The 21,022-nt window shown below is 45.0% G+C and overlaps 9 protein-coding genes across 9 annotated transcripts; 3 read left to right on the top strand and 6 right to left on the bottom strand.

The window, feature by feature from the left end:
• Positions 1-65: 65 nt before the first annotated feature.
• Positions 66-1,123, bottom strand: N7533_007770 (uncharacterized protein; the record flags this gene model as incomplete). The annotated part of the gene is made up of 2 exons (XM_057104420.1): positions 66-521; positions 587-1,123. 2 exons carry the CDS (start codon positions 1,121-1,123, stop codon positions 66-68), a joined length of 993 nt encoding a protein of 330 aa, XP_056959377.1.
• Positions 1,124-1,816: 693 nt separating this feature from the next.
• N7533_007771 (uncharacterized protein) lies at positions 1,817-2,976 on the top strand (the record flags this gene model as incomplete). Its single annotated transcript, XM_057104421.1, has 3 exons — positions 1,817-1,889; positions 1,944-2,429; positions 2,492-2,976. The coding sequence occupies 3 exons, from the start codon at positions 1,817-1,819 to the stop codon at positions 2,974-2,976; spliced, it is 1,044 nt and encodes a 347-aa protein (XP_056959378.1).
• Positions 2,977-3,963: 987 nt separating this feature from the next.
• On the bottom strand, positions 3,964-4,989 carry N7533_007772 (short-chain dehydrogenases/reductase; the record flags this gene model as incomplete). Its single annotated transcript, XM_057104422.1, has 3 exons — positions 3,964-4,592; positions 4,664-4,893; positions 4,949-4,989. The coding sequence occupies 3 exons, from the start codon at positions 4,987-4,989 to the stop codon at positions 3,964-3,966; spliced, it is 900 nt and encodes a 299-aa protein (XP_056959379.1).
• A 1,653-nt stretch (positions 4,990-6,642) lies between these two features.
• On the bottom strand, positions 6,643-7,587 carry N7533_007773 (Zn(II)2Cys6 transcription factor; the record flags this gene model as incomplete). Its single annotated transcript, XM_057104423.1, has 1 exon — positions 6,643-7,587. The coding sequence occupies one exon, from the start codon at positions 7,585-7,587 to the stop codon at positions 6,643-6,645; it is 945 nt and encodes a 314-aa protein (XP_056959380.1).
• A 1,772-nt stretch (positions 7,588-9,359) lies between these two features.
• N7533_007774 (uncharacterized protein) lies at positions 9,360-9,713 on the top strand (the record flags this gene model as incomplete). Its single annotated transcript, XM_057104424.1, has 1 exon — positions 9,360-9,713. The coding sequence occupies one exon, from the start codon at positions 9,360-9,362 to the stop codon at positions 9,711-9,713; it is 354 nt and encodes a 117-aa protein (XP_056959381.1).
• Positions 9,714-10,093: 380 nt separating this feature from the next.
• Positions 10,094-11,133, bottom strand: N7533_007775 (RTA1 domain-containing protein; the record flags this gene model as incomplete). Its single annotated transcript, XM_057104425.1, has 4 exons — positions 10,094-10,545; positions 10,607-10,832; positions 10,886-10,908; positions 10,971-11,133. 4 exons carry the CDS (start codon positions 11,131-11,133, stop codon positions 10,094-10,096), a joined length of 864 nt encoding a protein of 287 aa, XP_056959382.1.
• A 1,317-nt stretch (positions 11,134-12,450) lies between these two features.
• N7533_007776 (Zn(II)2Cys6 transcription factor domain-containing protein) lies at positions 12,451-13,668 on the bottom strand (the record flags this gene model as incomplete). The annotated part of the gene is made up of 1 exon (XM_057104426.1): positions 12,451-13,668. The coding sequence occupies one exon, from the start codon at positions 13,666-13,668 to the stop codon at positions 12,451-12,453; it is 1,218 nt and encodes a 405-aa protein (XP_056959383.1).
• A 1,348-nt stretch (positions 13,669-15,016) lies between these two features.
• On the bottom strand, positions 15,017-16,553 carry N7533_007777 (uncharacterized protein; the record flags this gene model as incomplete). Its single annotated transcript, XM_057104427.1, has 4 exons — positions 15,017-15,108; positions 15,157-15,330; positions 15,387-16,403; positions 16,454-16,553. 4 exons carry the CDS (start codon positions 16,551-16,553, stop codon positions 15,017-15,019), a joined length of 1,383 nt encoding a protein of 460 aa, XP_056959384.1.
• An 847-nt stretch (positions 16,554-17,400) lies between these two features.
• On the top strand, positions 17,401-20,368 carry N7533_007778 (uncharacterized protein; the record flags this gene model as incomplete). Its single annotated transcript, XM_057104428.1, has 5 exons — positions 17,401-17,470; positions 17,498-18,330; positions 18,801-19,115; positions 19,187-19,417; positions 19,481-20,368. 5 exons carry the CDS (start codon positions 17,401-17,403, stop codon positions 20,366-20,368), a joined length of 2,337 nt encoding a protein of 778 aa, XP_056959385.1.
• Between the last annotated feature and the right edge of the window lie 654 nt (positions 20,369-21,022).

The raw sequence follows: 21,022 nt of genomic DNA on the forward strand, positions 1-21,022 counted from the left end.
TATTGAACCAATCAGCCTTATCAAAAAAAAGCAAATTTTCTACTATGTGAAGTTAAACAGGTGCTTCAAAATTGACTCCAATCACTCTGACTCCAGAAATCCTCGGCACTGACCAACCGGCCTTTGACGCACTCAAGCTCACGAGAATCAACCATAACATCACCTTCTCCGACTGTTCCCCACATCTTTGGGGGCGCAGCTTCTTCCCAAAATTTCACCATGAGACCCAACTCCGTGCCCCATATACCGTGGAGCGCTTCGAACTGCTCAAAGGGAACTGATAAAACTTGAAGCTTCCCTTTTCCTGCTATCATTGCCCACTTCGAGAAATAATCTTGCATTTGGTATTTTCCCGCCGTGACATGAACGTATCTACCTCCCTTTGGGGTAGCTGTGGCTTTGGGATATGGGTGTTGGAGAAGGCCACTAACGGTGATGCCAATGTTCTTCACTGAGCCCAGCGAGGGAAGGTAAGACGAAGATGATGCTGGAAGGGCAAGAATGTATTGTCCAGCTGGCTTCTGTTATTTTATCCTTTTATTTAGCATGCAAGTTTCGCAGATTACAAGAGAAGAATGATCCATACCGAGTAAATGGGGGTGAAAGGCGGGTAGCCAAAATTGGACGCATAGAATCCCGTCAAAAGAAAGATCGTCTTCGCGTTCAAGACAGAGTCATTCTTGATGTATGCATCGATGGCCCCTTTGGCATCAAAATGCGGAACTTTCACCCTGCCGTTCGTCAAGTCGCTCGCGGCGGGGAGAGTGCTCCAGAAGTAGAATTCCAGAGTTGTTATTTTAGCAGCTGCACGGGCCAACTTCAAGCCTCGTTCGTACTCGATTTGCATGGCCTTCTCGGGCCCGATCCCTGTCGCAAATGGTTCGTAGAAATCCGTGACTGCAAAGATAGCATTGGCACCAATGAAGGCATTATGGAGACTATCTTCGTCATCCAAGTTGGCGGCTACCATCTCAATGCCACGATCCATGAGTGCTTTGGCCTTTTCGCTGTCGGTATTTCGGGTAAGACCTCGGATTTTCCAGTCAGGATTTGTGGCGAGGGCATCGATGACGCCTGAACCTTGCATCCCGGTCGCACCAGTGACGACTATGAGATTGGACATGTTTTTGATGACTTGGGTGGTTTTGGAGGAAGGGAGACTTCAAGCTAAGGAGTACTCAATTTAGTAGATTGAAGTTTGCCTTCCGGGGTACAGATGGACATTCTTATAAGCTTCTCCAGAGCACACAAAGCCATACTACCTATGAGAATATAGTATTTTGAAAAACATAATCCGAACCATTGATGACTTTTTTCTCAACTTCGAATGTCGAATGGCTAATCTGATTGGTGCGCATGGCGCGACGCGGGCTGACATAGTTCCGCATACCGAATTCCCGCACCGCAATTGACCGCAATGTCCGCCGCAATGTCCGCAAGCCCGGATCAGTCAAATTATGCATATTTCAAAGATCCCTTGGCCAGAGGCACCATGCTAGCGGGAAATGGAGACCGTATTTGAGTCACAGCTATCTTAGATGCTTAACAACCCGTCCCCCGTAGCCACAGTGCTTATAATCAAAGACCATTGCATTGCAGCGAATGCAGCCACCTATGCCCGGGCAAAAGCCCATTGGAGATTATGAATCATCCCCGCTGCTACCTACTTCCCGAGGTAAAGAAAATCTTCGACAATGAGACCTGCAAGCGAGAATAATATAAAATATAGCCAGGAACCCCGTTCATGAAGACAAATTGCATACTACTCAGATACTTTCTTATTGACTTTGATCTCACAAAATCCTTGATTGCCGACATGGAAAATCACAACTTGAAATTGGTTCTCGTCATTGGAGGAACAGGTGCACAGGGTAGTCCTGTTGTCAAGGGTACATTCTCCACCTGGATAGTCTAGTCCCCTTCATCTTCTAACAGCCTCGTAGCACTTTCCGCGAGTGGTCGCTACAGTGTTCGAATTTTGACTCGAAACCCATCCTCAACCCAAGCTACCAAACTAGGTGCTCTACCAAACGTGACACTTTTCAAAGGTTCACAGGATATCCAAAAGGACCTCCACGCAGCGTTCACTGGTGTCTACGGAGCATGGGTCAACCTAGATGGATTTACGATCGGAGAAAAGAACGAAATATTCTACGGTATCCGGGCATACGAAATTGCTCGACAGCAGGGTGTCAAGCATTACATCTTTGCAAACTCTGACTACACCTTACGAAAGGCTGGATGGAACGAGCAGTACCGATCACATAACGATGCCAAGGGTCGAGTTGGTGATCTTATTTTGAGTCATGGGCAATCCACCATGAAGACTTCACTTTTGACCACGGGACCGTACATTGAGATGCTCCTTGATGGGATGTTTGTTCCTGAAGAGCAAACTGATGGATCATTTATTTGGGAAAATCCTTCCGGTGAGACTTTCACTCGACTTATCTAAAATTGAAGAATTGACTAATGAACCGACCTGGGGAAGCGGATGGCAAAATTTCATTGATTGCCCTCGATGATGTTGGAGCCTACAGCTTATGGATACTCGATAACCCCACCGAGTCCGCTGGGCTCGACCTCGAGGTCGCGACAGATCAAGTCAGCTTCGCTGATATTGTTGCCACATTTACCAAAGTGACTGGAAAGCATGGTATACACAAAGTCGTGCCTCTGGAGGAGTATCTAGTGAAGGCAGAACCCTATCCAGGAGCCTATTCGAACTTTACCGTCAGCCCTGATGTGTCTCGCGACGAATCATTCACGACCTGGCGCGAGAATTTCGCGGGTTGGTGGCGCTATTGGGGCGAGGGGAAGGGAGCTACCCGAAATATGGAGTTACTTGATCGTATTCACGGCTCTCGCATTCCTAGCTTGGAGGCATGGATGAGGGTGAACAATTATGATGGACGACCTAAGTCTGTCTTGAAAAGTCTTTATGATCTGAGAAAGGGTGGAGCGAACAGCGAGTAACTCTGCGGTCTTTACATAGAGTCATTCAAGTACCTCAGTCATCAATATAAGACATTGCATTTGTTGTTTCAAAAGGATCAACTTGCTCGAAACTATACTCAGACTTCATTTAATGACTACAGCGCGGCGAAACCCATTTCTACTTGTAGAATATCATCAAACAACTACCGTACCCGCGAGCATGATATCGATTAATACCCTTTTCCTGATCATATTTTGATCAAGATACAGTATCGCTTGAATAATTTTGTAAAGACAAAGTAATTTGATACTAATTAACCTTTCTACTACTAGTACGACTAGTATGTAATACTTAAACAGGCTCTCTTGTCCTATATATAGTACTTGATAGGTATACCTTTGATCCTTCTTGCTCACTGGGATCTATAGCTTTTACAGCACGCGTTGTTTTGCTTTACTGAGTCTTACTTCGCGGTGTGCGTTGTTCCTTTGTAAATAGAAGATCCTAGTAGTTTTTGGAATACCGTATCGAAGGCCAAAGTAGTATCGGTGGCATAATATTATATCCGAACAGATATGACTTGAATGTAGTGAAAAGGAGATAACGATATTCATCCAGAATAATTTGGTGGATACCGCATTTGAGACGAACTGGTGCACGTCATGGTACCCTTTTCCAAGGGGAGAAGACAGTAAAGACTAAGAATATAACCCAGAAAGCTACGCCTAGTCTAGTGTTGAAGTAGTGCCTCGGAATCTGCTTTAACATCTTGTTAAGTGAGAACGAAGCCTTTCGCCTGTACACACTTCTCGCAAGCACATCTCCATCAACAAAGTGCGAAATAATTATATTAATCGAGAGGAAATCTTGTTAATTATTTGCACTTACCCGAAGAATGAAAGTGGCCAAGAGCATAATCTTCCCAGGTCCATATATGAAGCAAAAGCGAAAATGAAAAACAGTGCATTAAAAACTCAAGACAATTATTCTATGTAAGCTTCATCCAATCTTCTTCACTATCACAGCTACCCGAACATCCGCTGCCCACGTTCAAATATCCGTTTCACCTGATTCTTATCATCAAAACCCACGGGTCCCATCATAGTCGAATCAAAAACCTTTCTTGGCCCTATGGTATTGAGCAGCCAAACAATGAAGGCATTTGTCCCTTTCCACAGATAGCTCACTTCCTTTGTTCCGAGAACGCTAGGAACAATCTGCTTGGCCAAAACTGCTGGTGAGATAGAAACTTTCGAGCTTTGCTCAGTCCTCTCCTTGACTTTAAGCTCGACGTCGACATACAAACTGTCTGGTCCGAAGTTGATACTTTCTGTCGACCGAAGCTTGGTAGAGACTTCGCCCATGAAAACTGTCACGACTCGGATACCAAGAGGGTCCAGTTCAAGCCGCAATGTATCGGAGTAAACGGACACTGCAGCTTTTGTCGCATTATATGCGGATGCGAAGGGAAAGGGAAGTCGTGCGAGTATCGACGCTACGTTGACGATTGTTGGTTTGTAAGTTGTATTGCGAGCCGTAGCAGAAATCAGGAGAGGGGTTAAAGCTGTTACTACATCGAAAAGACCGAATACATTTGTGTCGAACATACTCCTCACTTTCGTGGTATCGGATTCTATGGCGGGAGCCTCGTACACTATGGAACTATTCAGCAAACCGGGAAAAGGGGACGCAGGTAGGACGAAGGTTTATAATAAAAGGACTTACTAGAGCCAGCATTGTTGTATAGGATGTCAAGAGTCCCGCCAGTGCGTTTGGTGATTTCGTCTTTCAACGCCGAAATACTTTCTGGAATGGTAACGTCCAAAACGAGAGTCTCAATTCCACTTTCTGAAAGATTGCTCATCGATTCGAGGGAACGAGCAGTTGCAAATACTCTTACTCCCTGGGCCGCAAACTCCAATGCCAGGGCATTTCCTGCCCCGCCTTGAGAGCATCTTCATAAAATAAGTCTGGGGTCTCTAAAATGTGGAGAAAATACCTTTGACATACCCAGTGATCAGGACAGATCGGCTTTTAGTTGGTAGAGACATAGATGGAGATTCGGGGCTTTTAGGTAATAAGCAAGAGAGATGAATCGAGCACAGTCGGAACCTTTTATAACTTAAAAGTGATTAGATGTCCTTGAGGGAGAAGGATTATTCAACCAGGGATTTGGAAGGGATACCGACCGGCAACGATCGCGGAAAGCCCGCAGAAAGCCCGCAATTCCGCAGGCCCGCAATGACACCCGCATTTCCCGTCTGTTTACCAAAAGCCACTGCATTTTTCCAATCCGAGACTGATATTATTCATCAATGTTTGTAATAAATAATAGCATACCCGTGTTAGCAGAACAAGGGGCCTCGTGCTCTATGTGTACACAGGTTCGCTGAATTCATTCTATGATCAAATGATCAGCTAGCCCTTTTTTCATATGGCAGCTGCGGCACTTCAAGGGGCCACGTCTTTCGAGGATAAAAACCAAAGGAAATTATCGAACATACAGAATATTCTCCACAAAATTTAAGCCTTTTAAGCCGCATATTAGATTATCAAAATATGGCATGGAGCTGATACGGATGTGACTGAGGTAGGATAGATACTACTGGAGTTGGTATTTCGTAGTAATCTGACAGCAATTGAAGCAACCACACATTCGGGAATACATCAAGCGAGCATGACCCCATTTTCCTCTGTTTCCTCTTCAATTTGAAGTTTCCGCGACTTAAAAACAGTAGTATTTATATCGCATCCGCTGCTAATAGGGCCTCTTTTGCATCCAAAATACTATCATAAACACCTACCTTCAGATTAGATATATCTTCATCCAGGGAATTTTTAAGGAGAACTCACCAGATAGTGGCCAACGGCTTCGTATATGTCGCAATAGCCATCTCAACAAAATTATGCTTTCCTTCATTTCTGCCGAAGGGTTTCCTTTGCCCATAGTCATAAGTGCCGAAACCGCTTGATACGTAACACCCGCCAGAAAGAATGTACATTGGCCTTTCAATAAGTCGACCATATTTGACCTCTGCTGGAGTACGGATGAAACTTGACAAAGCGTATCGATGGCATTACGAGTCTCGATAAATGTATGCTGTTGCAGCTCTTCTTGAGTTCGTACCTGTAGCTGCGCCCAGTAACTCTCTTGAAGAAGCAAGACACCGCTGCCAAAAATGGGTAAGCGCCTCTGTTTGCTTTTTGCCTCTGTTTGCTTTTTGTTCAGGTAGCCTCCAGTGCTTACCCGTAAGAAACCAGGCTTTGGCAGCAAAAAGCCAGCCTGCGGACCGTGATTTCCATTTCATTGGCACGAACCAAGGCTTCGAGTGTACGACATAGTTGGATTGTTTCTTGTGATAGAATGCTCTCATCGCGGGCGAAAGAGACTACAGAAAGAGATCTGATCATGACAAGGGCCTGGCTGATCAAGTATGTTGCCTGAGCTAGTCTGCCGAAATGACCCATTTTGAATACGAAACCTTGGCATATAGGGACTGCCTCAGCCGGCTGCGAGGTCTATGTTTATGTCAAAGTCAGAAAATGTTCACATACCCTGGGAAGATTTAGATAAAGAATCATATGTCTGACCGCATCATAGAACTTATCATCATCGACAGGGAGAAAATCTTCAAACGCGGGGTCTTCGGTTGCTAAGACTCGAGAAGGATTCGCAAAGTTCAGGAATCTGTATTCGAAATGCGTCAACAAGGGAAAATGCTGCTGATGACCCGGATTTTCCTTTCTGGGGATGACGATAAAACGAGACTTGAATATGAGGTGACGAACCGATCCAAGATTAAGATAGCCCACCAAGCTCTGCGCCTCTCCTCAATCTCCATCCAGGACCCCATACGATCATACCGTTCGCCCATGCGATCTTTATTGATCTTGTCCAGGCCCATAGCAATTCCATATCGGGCACAAACTCCGACAGTCAAATATGCAGCAGGGTAGACCGCATCACCAATCTCAAAGATCGCAATGAGTATAGCTGCCTGTAAGACTTCCACACACAAATCTTGTGTGCTCTCCACTTCTGAGTAGAATTTCTTGACTAATTTGTATAGCGAGTTTTTCCTAGGGCTTTCCTCATCGTATGCTGACGAGCAACATAGCTTCATGCACAGGGCTAGTAAAGCTGTCGGACGCCGGGATGGGGATAATGGATTGAGTATAGCAGCTAAATAGCGCTTCCGGCTGATGATAGGTAGCCATGATTCCTGGAAAAACTTGCTAGCCGTCTCCCGAACTTGATGATTATCACCGAGATGATAGGCAACTTCGTCCGGAATTCCTACATCGAGGCGAGGGATTTCCAATCGAGCCTCGCGGAAAACATCGGGTGCGAGGAACCTAATGGCGGTGGTAACAGCAAATGGAGACGAAATAGAAGATGCAGAATTATACAGAGATCCGGTGCTTCTGGGTACTGCAACAAGCTCCCGGGTGTATGGTGAATTAGAACCAGTGTCATAATCCGATCCCTGTACACTGCGGGTAGGGGAGGGGGAGCTTTGGCCGCGTCTGCGGGGATAGCTGCACTTCGCGCCTTTTTGACTACATAGCTGGCATGTTGGTAAGTTCTTGTCACAGCGTCGCTTACTGCGGCGACAGGAGAAACAGGAAGCAGGGGCGCGAGAGCTCATAAGCTAGGAAGTCCAAGCCAACGATGTTGCTAGGGGCTCGGTGTTTGCGGAGGTTTGCGGGTGCGGGCGGGGAATCAATTATCTCTGGGGACAAAGGCCTGATGTCACACAGGCTTATGTCAGCCCTGGAGTCCACATCTCCATAATTATTGAGGTTTTATCCATATAGTCATTTAGTCCTACACATTTTGTTGAGGGCTACTGATGTAGGAATGAGATGATGAAAGGTGTAGATTAGGTATGAAGACAAAGGAGGGAGGCTCATATTAGTATTTAACCAGTACCACGTAGTTCACACTGGAGATGCCAGAGTAACATACTTCACACGTAACTATTCCACTGTGATCGTCCGCCTCGCTAGTTTCTCTTGAAACACTGACATGGAGTGTATATGAACCTCATTTATACAACTATCAGTACATACGACCATAGGGTGTGGAGAACAGGGCTTCCCGTCCGCTCAGCCGTACTTAAGCCACACGCCGGCAGGTTAGTAGTATGGTGGGTGACCACATGCGAATCCCTGCTGTTGTATGTTTTTGCACTTGTTTGGCTTCTTTTCTTTTGATTTTTTGGCCTACTAAATAATACCTCATTTTTTCGGTCTTTCACCTGAATATCCTGTACAGATGATGTGGTAACTCAGGGGTCGGGAGCACGCACGACGCAAGCAGGTCTCCCAATCAGCCAACGATTAATCCGAACTCAATTGGAAGGCACAACATTTTAAAAATAGAAGATATCAATGCGAGCCCAAAAAGAAAGAATGATGGTGTTTCAAACTTAAAATCAGCTAACGGGTTGTCATCTTTCCGGTCATAGGTTCTTATCTACAATATAGCAGTGTACTGAATTGGAAATTCAGTAATTTAATCCACGTGCGAGCGAAATACCAAGAAAAACTTTATTGAATGCCTGAAATACTCTTCGTGCTAACCTAATTTAGTTCGCCAACATGGCGTGTAACAGGCTTGTCAAGTTCCAGGAGAGGATAAGAAGATTCACTGTTGAATGAAACACTTCAGTGAGTGAAAAACCCCAAAACTCCATACTAAATGTTTTCAATAACAACCATGTCTCAACAATCAGTACTTGTAACTCTTTCAGACAGCAAATGGGGCTTATATAACTTGAACAGTACATAATAATCGGGTGCAAAAGCAGGCGGTATACAGCTTGCCCAATGATATTGAGCCCCAGGTCATTGCAGTCGTGATCCCTAATAGTCTCCGTGGTATGAGGCCGCTCCTCGTTTGGGTGCAAGACCCTCCAACGAGGATCCATGTACCAAATTTGACTAGGGTATGGACCCACCCTTGTCAAAACTTTTCAACACAAACCCCCCCTTCCTTGTTGGGCCTGTCTATAGTTAGGCTTGCACACGTCCCCGTGTGCATTTTGATTGATTCAAAATCAACATCTCCACTGTGCTGCCTAGTCTTGGCGATCAATAGGGGCGCCTTTCATGGATATCATCTGGATGTAAGCTATTATCATTAGACAAGTTAGGAAATTTACTCTCGCAAATTTTAGCGTGTGCTGGGCCGAGACAAAATTAAACATTTATAATCCCAGCTGCCCTGTTCTAGGCAGTTTCTCTAGAAATTCCGAGTCCCTTGCAAAGAGCCCATCATTCAGCATATCAGCCGTTGTCAGTGGTTTTCCACATAAACTTTTACTCAAAGCGAACCAACTCCTTCAGTCACACACAACGCACACGTCGCCGCGGGCGTCATCAAAACCACCCGGGCTCAAACAAAATCATCAGAAACATGCCTGTCAACTTCCAGAACGTTGAGATGGATATCACCGCATCTTCTACCTTTTCCACAGCCGTTGGTGTTGCTCTCCGACCGGCAGTTGCCTGGCAGCCATGGATCCAGTGGCTTCAACATCTAGCAGATACCCACGAGGTTTGGGAGTATTTGGATATCGATACCGAAGACATTCTTCAGGCGCCACCGGAGCCCGGGAGGTCAACACTACAGATACTGCAAAGCATCGCCTGCTCTCAGCAAGCAATGCTAGCGACGCCTTTTCGCACAGTTTACCATATGTCAGGCCTAAGGAAATACCTCAAAGTCATTTCCTGTTGGCCGAGTCTACATTTTCTTTACTTGGGTTAGCTTTGATAAGTCGATCTAGTTGTTACTGCTACAAACCAATGACACAATACTAGTATAGCTGTGGATGATTTCAAGTTGGTTATCTCTTTCTTTGTCCGGAATCTATGTACTTAGAATGACTGATAATAAAAGTCTATCAACGTTACGGTGTTCTCTAAATATTTCCAAGGTTTCTTCGAGATACATAGTATCAGATATATCATAAGCCACTAGTACTAGTTGTAACAGAACTCTCCTCATAACCTAGGGGCAAGGAAATAAGGGAACTGCCAATGAACTCTTATTGAGCCCGTATCTTGTATTATTCTAGGCTGTTTTTTGGCTCGAAAGTAATCATGGTTCAAAGAATTCCACACAACAAGAAGCACAAGTCCCCGCATTCAGTCCTCCATCGATGTGTATAACGCTCCATGATCGTGTCTACGGTCCATCTCAAATCCTCCGATAGGAGACTGGACCGCCTTGATATACCTTTTAATTTCTCCAGGATGGATATAATTCAATATCACACACGTTATGAGGATCAAAACCGCATCAAATACATACGAAAGCCACTCGTACCTGCTTAGTGGGCCATCTGTGCTCTCCACAAACTCAATAAGTCGAAAGATTGATCGTATCAATATCAATATCCCGGTGCAATATAGCGCTACAATGTGTTTCTTCCAGGGCACAATGTGCTTTGTCCGCGAGCCTTGCTTGGACAACCGCATGTTGAAAACGATGATCGTGGCGATGAAGACACCAAAAAACAAAAGTTGAACAACGACGCCGACCTTCATGATATTTTGTCCTTTGCTGGCAGTAGTATCGTTCGCGAGCATTGCACCACCTGTTATTGTCAGTAAATATTTTGCTCAAATGCCATAATAGAAAGGTGGAGTTTTGCGCACCGCTGAACTGCGCCAAGAATGATATGATATCGCCAATGACGAAGATCTTAGTGAGCCACGTTCGGCGAATGAAGCAAAACCTGTCTCCGTCGGTCATGATGATCAAGCGACCAAACTCCATGTAGATACTGGCAGCGAGCAAAGCGGGGGCAACAAGAATCAGGATGTATTGAATGACTTCAGGACCGAGATCATAATCAGGATACTGTGTTGCGGACTTGGCTCTCTAATGATCTTCGTGTCAGTGACTTTTGTGCAAACCTCTAAATGATAACGTACCGTCATGTATCCGATGGCTTCGACTATAGGATAACAATTAGCATAAGAATCACCTTCGTCGTCTGGGGTGATAATTAAATCTTACATAGACAACCGATGAGGAAAGGGATGTAGAACCATGTCCTTTTGTGGACGAGCTGGAAAAGATGAAGTAGCGTAGTTATGAGGAACAGTATCCCAAAAGCAATTGCCGCTGCTTTTGAAGGAACAAAATCGTACATTCCCATATACTTCACAGTTGGCGCCATTATTGCAAGTTTTCGGGCCAAAGCTAATTGCCGACGAACTAATTGTGGGCTAAGTTTTAAAAGGTTGGAATAGCCTTTGCAGCGTGTCTGTGTAGAAATAAAACATGAGATCTATATTAGATGGACCGAGATTTTATAGGTGATACAAGAAGCTAAGCCAAGCAAAAAGCTAAGCGAATAGACATGAAAATTGAAGCAAGAAGCCCCTTTCACGATCAGCACTCGCTTGTTGGTTCAGATGAATTCTACCAATAATGAAGCATCAGTGGACCGAAACCGTCTCTAGGCAGTCCCGTTCTGTTTTGAGAGATCCAGATACACTTTATATAAGACATCATGATTCGTTCCTGATTTAGAGTCATAAAATAAAGGATTTGTCTGAAGTGTATGTCATTTCACTAACAAGAACCTGATAAAATATTTACTGTAATAAAGCAAGCCTTGAAACTTGATAGCAAAGTTTAGGTGGAGCCAGGTACAGATGGGTCAATATTCTACCAATAATAAAGAACGAAGGCTCAGGGGTATGAGATTATAGCTAGGCAGCCTCTGCATTCAAGGAACATATGAATGATTGCCAAATATAGAGCCTAAAAATACAGTCTTTGCATCGAGGATACTGATGCTTTTTACTACCCTGTGCACGCCCCACCTCGCTCTTTCGGCCAGGTGGGGCGTGCGCAAAAAACTCGTGTTCCCGTGTTTCCGTATGCCCGTATGCCCGTATGCCCGTATGCCCGTATGCCCGTATTCGTAGAAGTTCCGCGTTTGCCAGTACCTTCGAGACTCAAGACTGAGAGTACGATCAAGACACAATTCATTGATATAGCAAACATTTTTTTCCCGCAAAATTTGCACAAATTGACAACGATACTGGTTACTATTAGCTCATTTTTATTTCAAAATTTGGGGAATATACCGACTTAACTGGTATTAGTATGAACGATACGAGTCTTCTAGCAGACATATTATTTCCCACATTTATGGTTCCACGCCTCTAAAATTGGACAGGACATCACAACGATACACGGATCATGATGTTTACTAATCACTAGTTTTCTAGCAGGGATGACAAGGAAGCACCGAATTGAAGTCGTATGTCTTTAATGCTCGGTACTAAATGTCGTGAATTTAAATAAGATCGCATTTTTATCAAAATTTCCCGTATGGACATCCTAGAAACATCATAGGCGTAAATTCAGCGATCTGCGCGGCTATGTGGAATTAGAGTAATATTCGCGTTTCTTGTTACTTTATTATTTTATAATGCAAGGAAATGGAGTCGATGTGTGGCTGAAAGTCTTCTGATATACTCCTTCATCTTATGTGTAACTTCTGAAGGGGATAGAGAATTGCGGCGACATGTCTTTCAGGCATGAGTCGCGCTATGGCAGAGGTGAGTTGCACGCCCCAGTCCAAACACCACCATCGCGAGTTGCATTGCCCTAGTATTACAGCATAATGGGCCAAAATGGCCAGTGACGCGGCATTTCTCTGTCGTAGCAGATCAATATAATCAGTATGGACAATATTTGGCCATGCCAATGGTCTCAAATGTCTCCTCAGACGAAAACCAAGGCTCTCTTGAAAGGACCGAAGGGCAGTAGTGTTGATACCACGAACAACCGGCGAATCATCGGAGAGGTCGATACAATGCTGCAGCTCTGCGACGGCAAAGTCCAGATCGTGTTCCTCTGAAAGGCGCTCTGAATCATCGAAAATATCACTGTCTTCAAGCCATGATTTGAGATTTCGTGCTTTTCTCCAAGGCTTGGTAGTTTCATGGATAGTGCCGTTTCCCTTTATTAAAACCATGATATGAATCATTTCGTCTAGCACCGCATCTTCATTTTTATCTCCTCCCTGTAGTAACGGAAGTCCAAGAGCGTAAATAGACAAAAGAAATGGAAACTTTCCAACTGCGTGACAATTCGCATCGCCGATGTACTCAGCTTCTTTTCGAAACGATGCCATTGCATCCGAGCATCCGCTTAATATGAAGGCGTAGTGAGTCTCACTGAATGATGAGGACTTAGTAATTCCTAGATGGAGGGCTGACAGGATGAGAACCATATGTAGTATGAATGGATATCGCATGGCTTCTCGAACCCCCTGGTCCTGCCAGTTACGACGAAAGCCATGACTGACAGCAAAAGTATCGGTGACATTGATGATCCAGTGATGAATTAACTCAAATTCCCACATAGTGAGAACTGATTTGAGCGGCTGATGATCTGAACCAGCCGAAGGTATTTCTGGTGGTATTGTTGAATCCCCATTCGGAGCCTCCACTTCGGAAGTGCCAGGACAGCTTCGGGCGATTGAAATTTCCGCGGAAGGAGTGCCATGTCCGTTGATGTAATCAGCACGCCGCGTACTATTAGATCTTGTAGCCTTTAAAGGCTTCAAAATACATGGCTGGTTGTATTTGGCACAGGCCCCGCAGGTTGGGCGGACTTCGTCGCATTTGAGGTGCTTGTCTCTGCATCGGAGACAGCCTAGGCGGGATTTAGTGTGCTGTCGCCGGGTGGCCATAAGGGAAAGAGAGAGACAGAATCGCGCTACAACACATGAACCGTTATGTAGTAATGGCTTCAGGACCCTAAAGAACAGTACAATCACAATTGAAAGATGGAAAGGATCTGTGATGATGGGTGAATGAACATGAACTTTCGGGCTAGATCGGGCCGACATTCATCCGCAATCAAAACGACCAACGGGTATGGCAGTCCGTAGCCGCCACTTTCCAATAATTAAGTGAGTTGTTTTCTAACTGGCAGGAAAAAGATGAAACAGCTTCTGATACTGTTAGTCAATACACTATCTAAATAAAGGAGCCGAAGTGTCTACGCCCGTTCAGTACTAAGCTTTTGACGTTGCGCTTACCTAGGTATGTGGCCTTGACAAAGCATATTTTTCACTGCTTGAAAGGCTAGCAAATAGGGGTGTTTTACCAACCTGAAGTAGTAGTAAGAGGGTAAGTTGGAATGTTATAAAGTCTCCGGGAATACTACTAGTAGTACTAGTTAACGTGTTTCACCACCGAGTCGGCAGCCCTAGCGGGTCAGCAGCTTCAGAACATATAGTAAATATGATAGATTACAACTTTATAACTCAAGAACTACTAGTATTTCTATTTAGAAGGTTATTTCAAGGTATAGAAATATTACTAACTATATTTTCGAAAATTTAATCGAAGAAATATATGTTTATCTCTTAGAAACATAAATTAACAGATACTTTTTGTCATCTTACCTAGGTATAAAATACTTAGAAAAGTCTAAAAGGATTCCTACTAAGTTATTCCCTCCTGCAAGAACAACCTATACTATCAATTATCATCAAAAATCTTCTTTAATTGTTGAGATATTCAAAGTTGTAATCTATCATATTTACTGCATTTTATGGGGCTGCCGACTCGGTGGTGAAACACGTAATTTACTAGTACATCTACTACCAGTAGTAGGACTCAAGAATAGTAACTAGTTCAAGTACTATTATACAAGAGATATTATAAATAATATTACTAGTACTTTCTAAGTAATCACGCTGAGAGATAAGGGCTGTTAAAATATTGAGCTGTAATTCATTGACTTAACTATGGTGTTTAGGTCCTGGCGGCTCGCTTAGAATGGCGGATCACCATTGAAACACGTTAGTGACTATCAGTACCGAGTTAAAGCTTCAAGTGGAGAAAGTTGACTAATAAACTTACACTACTAGTAGTACCACCATGCTTCCCTTCTTTGATACTCCAGTTTCATTATTCCCTCTATCGGATTCCTAGTTATATGCTTCGCTGGTATCAATTCCGAGCTCCCTGAACTTCTTGAAGTCATTCTCCTTCACTAGGTCTTGAACTAGGTATGGAATCGAATTGGCATCAGGCGGATTCTTCGGAGTGGGGCCCGTCATCTGTTTCCTTATGACCCAGAAGACCTATTCCAAGCATAGCAAGTATGAGATAAAGAAGACCTATGAATATGAGCGGCGAATATCATAGGTGTTCAATGGGTTACCTACTCCACGTGAAGCACATATACTCGTAACCAAAATATTCCATAAGCGAACCGCCTAGTATTGGTCCAAGAAGCATTCCGAGGGATGCAGCCACGTCCATCATAGCGATTACGCGTGATATGCCACCTTCACGCCCCAGAGAAACCATGTTCTCTTTCTGAAATTTTTTGGCAGCAGCTGTCAATACATATCAGTCTCCTCATATCAAAGTCCTTGAGACAAGGACCATTTACCAGTCAATTCAGCGGGTGCGATACCAGACACAAACGGCCGCAATATGCCAATGGAAATGATGGAAGCTGAGTAAATTCCTTTATCGCCACTCTGGGAGCTGGACCTGAAGAATCCAGTACTCCCCGCGACTCCTGAAAGGCCCAGGAATAAGGCTTGAAGAATTGAGCCGATTACCGCTGGATATCGTGCCCCAATCCTATCACGGACCCAACCAGCGAGAGGGCCGAGCAGGATACCCGGGAGAGCAAGACTGGCAAACAGAAGTCCAGCAGAGCTTGGGCCCCAGTTAAATCTCTCCTCAATGTGTGAAGGAAGAGTCGTATAAAAGCTCGTAGTCACACTGATGCTTGAGAATGTGATGAGCAAACATATGAGAATACGGCCGTCGCATAGCAGCGAGCGCCAGATGCCCCATGCACTGGATGAGGCTGGATTCTCCCGTAATAGCAGCGGCGTATCTAACCCTGACGCATATCTGTTATCAGATGTGATTTCGGACGGACAATCAATCATAAGGATGCGTGCAACAAGGTCTATGACCAGAACCAGTAACGGAATTGACCACAGCGCCCAGTAACCAACAAGCTCGTACAACAAGCCCGAGATTGCAGGTCCACTAATCGTTCCCGAGTTCGCAAACGACATCACTAGTCCCATCGCCGAACCCATATTATTTGAGCTTATATTGTCTGCGACTGTCGCGAAGCCGACGATCCAAACAGCAGATCCCGCGATACTTTGCATTGCGCGGCCTAGCAATAGTACAAGGACCGAACGAGCAACTGCAACCATACAGGTGCCAACGATGCAGACACCAAGAGATATCAGTAATGGAAGTTTCCGACCAGGATTCTGATCGCTGTAGTGTCCAATAATAGGGCCGAATATCGCGGAGAGTGCACCGTGAATAGCAAGAACGGAAGACGTCACCTTCTGAGCTTGAGAAGGCGGGACGTTCAGGCGATCTTGAAGCATGTCGCTGAGGAAAGGTACTAGGAAGCCATATAGAAATGTTTCTGATTTGGTATCAGGGTCTGGTAAACAAAGCCAAGAAGGGGGGACAGACCAGCAAACAACGCGATTGAAATGGTTCCGAGTACAAAAGCCTTGGAGGAACGCCAATTGTAGCCCATGGGCATAACATGCCTCGCGTGATCGGTACTCATGGCGAGGTAATACTTGAGGTTCCAGCTCTCAGTCGAAATTTCCACGCCACAAGAAAACCCGAGCTGGTGACCAAAGTTCCAGTGATAAATGCTCATTCACTCAAGGAGCCAAATTGAGGGGCCCTGAGCTTACATGGATGTTGATCTTTCACACGTAGCAGTAGTTTCGCAGTAGGGAGCCGGGACTGGGTTTCTAAAAAATTCCACAATTCCTTTTGCCCTTACGATAATAGTCTAGCGTAGAGATCAGAGATCATCGGAGATCCCCGTCTAGTTCGCTTATGCACGCCCTATCACGCCTGGGATCAGTAAAGTAAACTAGACGAGATTTCATATGCACATTATCTGCCAAGACATCTGATCCCGATCACGCCCTTTATATACGCTAATGCAGGACTAGAAATGCAACTCCTAGAATGTTTGCCTTGCTATGTAGTAATATTACCTAGGCTGCTACCTGGGGGTGTCATATGAACATGTGGGCACAGACAGTTGCAGTGACCTCAAATACCGCCAGAGGAAAAGGAAAGGGGAAAATAATTTTCATGCCGCTGGCTTACTGCGACAGAAGTACGACTGCTAGCTACATGCGCATAAATAGTGAGTTAGTAGGTAGTAGTACTATAATACATACCCGGGGATACAGGACGGCTTACCAAGAATATAAGACTGGAAGCCCTGGAGTCCAAGAAACAACTTGAACATATTAGGCATCCAGAGAAATATTTACCCAAGGCCTTGCCTTGTTAAAACCTGGTGGCAGAAATCCCCTTCTCTCACGGTCTCGCGACTTCATTCAAGGTTCAACCATAACCTTCTTTCAAGTGGCCATATCACTTTGCACAAAATGTATCGCTATTTATGTCCTGGTTCTGCGATTGGATTGAAAGCTGCTCGGTATTCGACCCGACCTATCAGTATGTAACCATTTCTCTCCATTCAAGTGACATATTTGTTGATCGGTATTGATAAATTGCATCAAGGAAATCTACGAACGTCCAGTCTCGTTCCTCTGATTGAGGTTGCCGAGCCCAAGTTCGCCTCAGAACCCACTCACCTGAGAGTTGTACACGAGACTCTGGAAGCTAAAGGAGTGCTCCAATTGGCCTTGAGATTTAACGATACGAAAAGCAGATATTTGCAGAGACTTATCACCAATCTCAACAAAAGCCATGATCATGGTCTTCCGATAGCCCATAGCGTCGAACGTGGCTGGTTTTGGGATGTGCGGCCCTCCTCATCGAAATTCCAAAGCCAGGGGCACCAGGCTCGCTCGGAAACAATGTCTCGATTCGATTGGCATACTGACTGCAGCTATGAAGAGAATCCGCCACGATACTTTGCTCTTCAAGTGATTCATCCCGATCGTTGTGGGGGTGGTACCTTGTCGATACTGAACAGTGATCAACTACTTTCCTTACTATCTCCTTTCGCACAAAAGTGGCTCTCCAGCAAAGTCTTCCAGATCAATGTCCCCCCGGAATTTATCAAAAAGGCAGGAGAACTGTTTATCTCTGGCAACCTGCTCGCAGTGGCCCCCGAGGGACAAGGTGGTAGCCAATTGCGGTTCCGGGAAGATATCACTATACCATTGACTCTTAACGCTGCTAAGGCGCTGGACGAACTTAAGGGCGTTCTTTATGGGGAAGCAGCCAAGGAACGGACCATTCATCTAGAGCCCAATAGCCTTCCTGAAGGCTCAATAATATTGATGGACAATCGACGATGGCTGCATGCTCGGAATGAAGTGAAAGACCCCAATCGACATCTTCGGCGGGTAAGATGGGATGCAAGACCATTCGGATCACGGAGCGCATGAATTAATTGGTAGATTTTGTACGTAGTGTTCTACATTGGAGTATGTGATTAATACCAGATGCGCCACGCTTGTTTGTTTACGCTTGTACTATCCACTGCTGGCTCTTGGCGTTGCCCCAAATAGTCGTGTACGGAGTACAGCTTCTGGGGCTGAGATCCATCAAAAAGACCGCACCGAGGTTGCATTGCATTCTGCTTTTACCCTTGCTCAAATTTGGCCATGTGCAAAAGACCGAATATTACCCGCATGCAGGCTGGGGTACAAAAGTCATCGATAGCTGAGGATTGCGTGTTTTCATTAATAAAATGAATTTATTTAAGTGACAATTTTGTCCCATTCATCTCTTGGTTTTATGCTCAATTTCCCTCCAGAATCCTTAGTACCAAAACGCTCTCAAGATGAGAAACAAGTGGCTCAAATATCTCCAGCAAGTCTGCCTTCCAGCTGCTGTAGACTTTTTACCCGTGGCACCGGAAGGGCCAGGGGCTGATATCATAGATGAAGCCCGCGAAATTTATGTTTCAAAGCTGAAAGTCTGCTCTTCCTCTTGGCCTGTTGGATCGGTGGATGCATCCTGTCCCCATCCCGTGTTGATCACTCAACGGCACCACGAAGAGCTGTACGAGTTGCATCGCGCCTTGAACCTGGCAATTGAAGATATAGTTGAGCGATGGTGGACGGATGAGGAAGCCCAGTTTCCTCAGCGGATGCCATTGGAGATTGGCGAGGAAAGTTTGTTGCGCGTAAGTCATCCCCCTCCTTTATACTGAATACTGGGCCATTGCAGTGGACTGATGGCTAACCCCTTTGAAAGTGGATTCACTCGAAAACACACCTGTTCCGACCATGGAACGAGAGACAGGGATCTTGGAGACCGGACTTCTTAGTGGAGATTGATGAAACTGGCATGGAGGCTTTTCGGCTCTGCGAAATCAATGCAAGATTTTGCTGGAATGGCTTTATGCATGGCGGTTTTGGCCAAAGCTCACTTTCGGAATTCGATCTTGAGTCTCGGGGTCTGATGCATGCCGCTGATGGTGAAGCAGTAAGTACCTAGGTGGAGCGGCCATGATTTAGTCGATGCAAGACGCTGACTGCCAATGCTAAGATTATTGGGGCATTATTCAATCTATTCGACAACAAGCTACCCTTGCACCTGGTCAAAGGTGAGGAACACGGAATTGATATCGCCATGTTTATTGAATTGGCCGAGAAACGACTTGGTATTAAACCTCGACTCATTACTCCGGATACACTTCGAGTTATCGCGGATTCTTCTAGCAATACCGGATTCAGACTGTACTGCCTCGCCCAAGAAGGTACAATTGCCACTATTACTACCGAGTCTGGCGAATCTCTGGAAGAGGTCCATCAGCTTGGCCTCGAACTTCACCAACGGGAGCTCAACGCTCTTGATCCGGAGATAAAACGCCAGATCACCGTTCGATGCTTTAATGACATGCGAACGATCCTGCTCGCTCATGACAAGAGAATGCTCGGTCTTGTGCGGGAAGAACTTGATACATTGGTTTCTAGAAACATCATCACTTCCAAACAAGCTGAAAGACTTCAGCGAGGCATAACACCTACCATCCTCCCGGGATCAAAAGCTCTAGATCAGTTCATCACCCTTTGCGGAGCATCCGAGTCTCTCAAGAATGACTACATCCTAAAGCCAATTAGAGGAGGAAAAGGAGCCGGTATTGTTTTTGGCGATGAAGTCACCTATTCCACCTGGCTAGAATTATTGGAGCAGATACGTAGTCCAAAATTGGAAACGGGAAAGACTCTTTTCGTTGTGCAGCGCAAAATTGAGCAGCCAAAATATGACGTGCTGTTGTCCGAGGGAAAATTACAACGATGTCATATGGTTGGGACCTACCATGCTGTTAATGGTGAGTATCTGGGACTAGGGACTTGGCGATGTAGTCCAGGGAGACTATGCGCTGTGTCTGACGGCGCTACATGGATCTGCTCAGTCAAGCAGAAAAATTAAATTTGCGATAGAATTTACGCAATGTACCTCGTGTTTCAGCTCCATGATGTGTCTCCCTAATGGCCATAGAAGACGCAAACTATCACACTCAAAAGGATAAAATACTATGAGGTCTAAGTTCTATTCGAAATATACCGAGATTAATCATGAATACTAGTAGTATTACTGAAGAGGAAATGGCATTTGAACGATGATCAAGATCGAAGGACCTTGGGGCTCGGAGTCAACGGGACTCCGAGTCGGCATATTCCCTGCAGAGCTGGGGATGTATTTCCCTTTCCAAGGTTAAACCTGGGCAGCCTTCCACCCTGGAGCTTGGACACAGAACCGTAGAAGATGCAGGGCGTATATATTGCAGGTACAGCTCAGTACCACTAGTACTAGTAGTACATAGATGTTAGAAACTGGCAATTCCCGGTGAATGATCACGAAAATCATGACTTTTCGGATTCTCTCATGGCAAATCTTCAGCATTAATGTAGGATTGTGGTAATACCTCGAATTCGTTCATAAAAGACGCCTATACTCACACAGTTAGGTTTTTGGTTTTAGCGTTGAAGTCAAAGTAATGCTATTGGTGGTTGGGACGCAACGTAGTAGCATAATTTTCCGTCGTGAAAGTCAATAAATTAGAGTGAATTTTAGTAAGCGCAT

The sequence above is a fragment of the Penicillium manginii genome (genome assembly GCF_028828005.1).
Source record: "Penicillium manginii strain IBT 31320 chromosome Unknown utg000005l:1.0-5665137.0:1.0-5668048.0, whole genome shotgun sequence".
Lineage (NCBI taxonomy): Eukaryota > Fungi > Ascomycota > Eurotiomycetes > Eurotiales > Aspergillaceae > Penicillium > Penicillium manginii.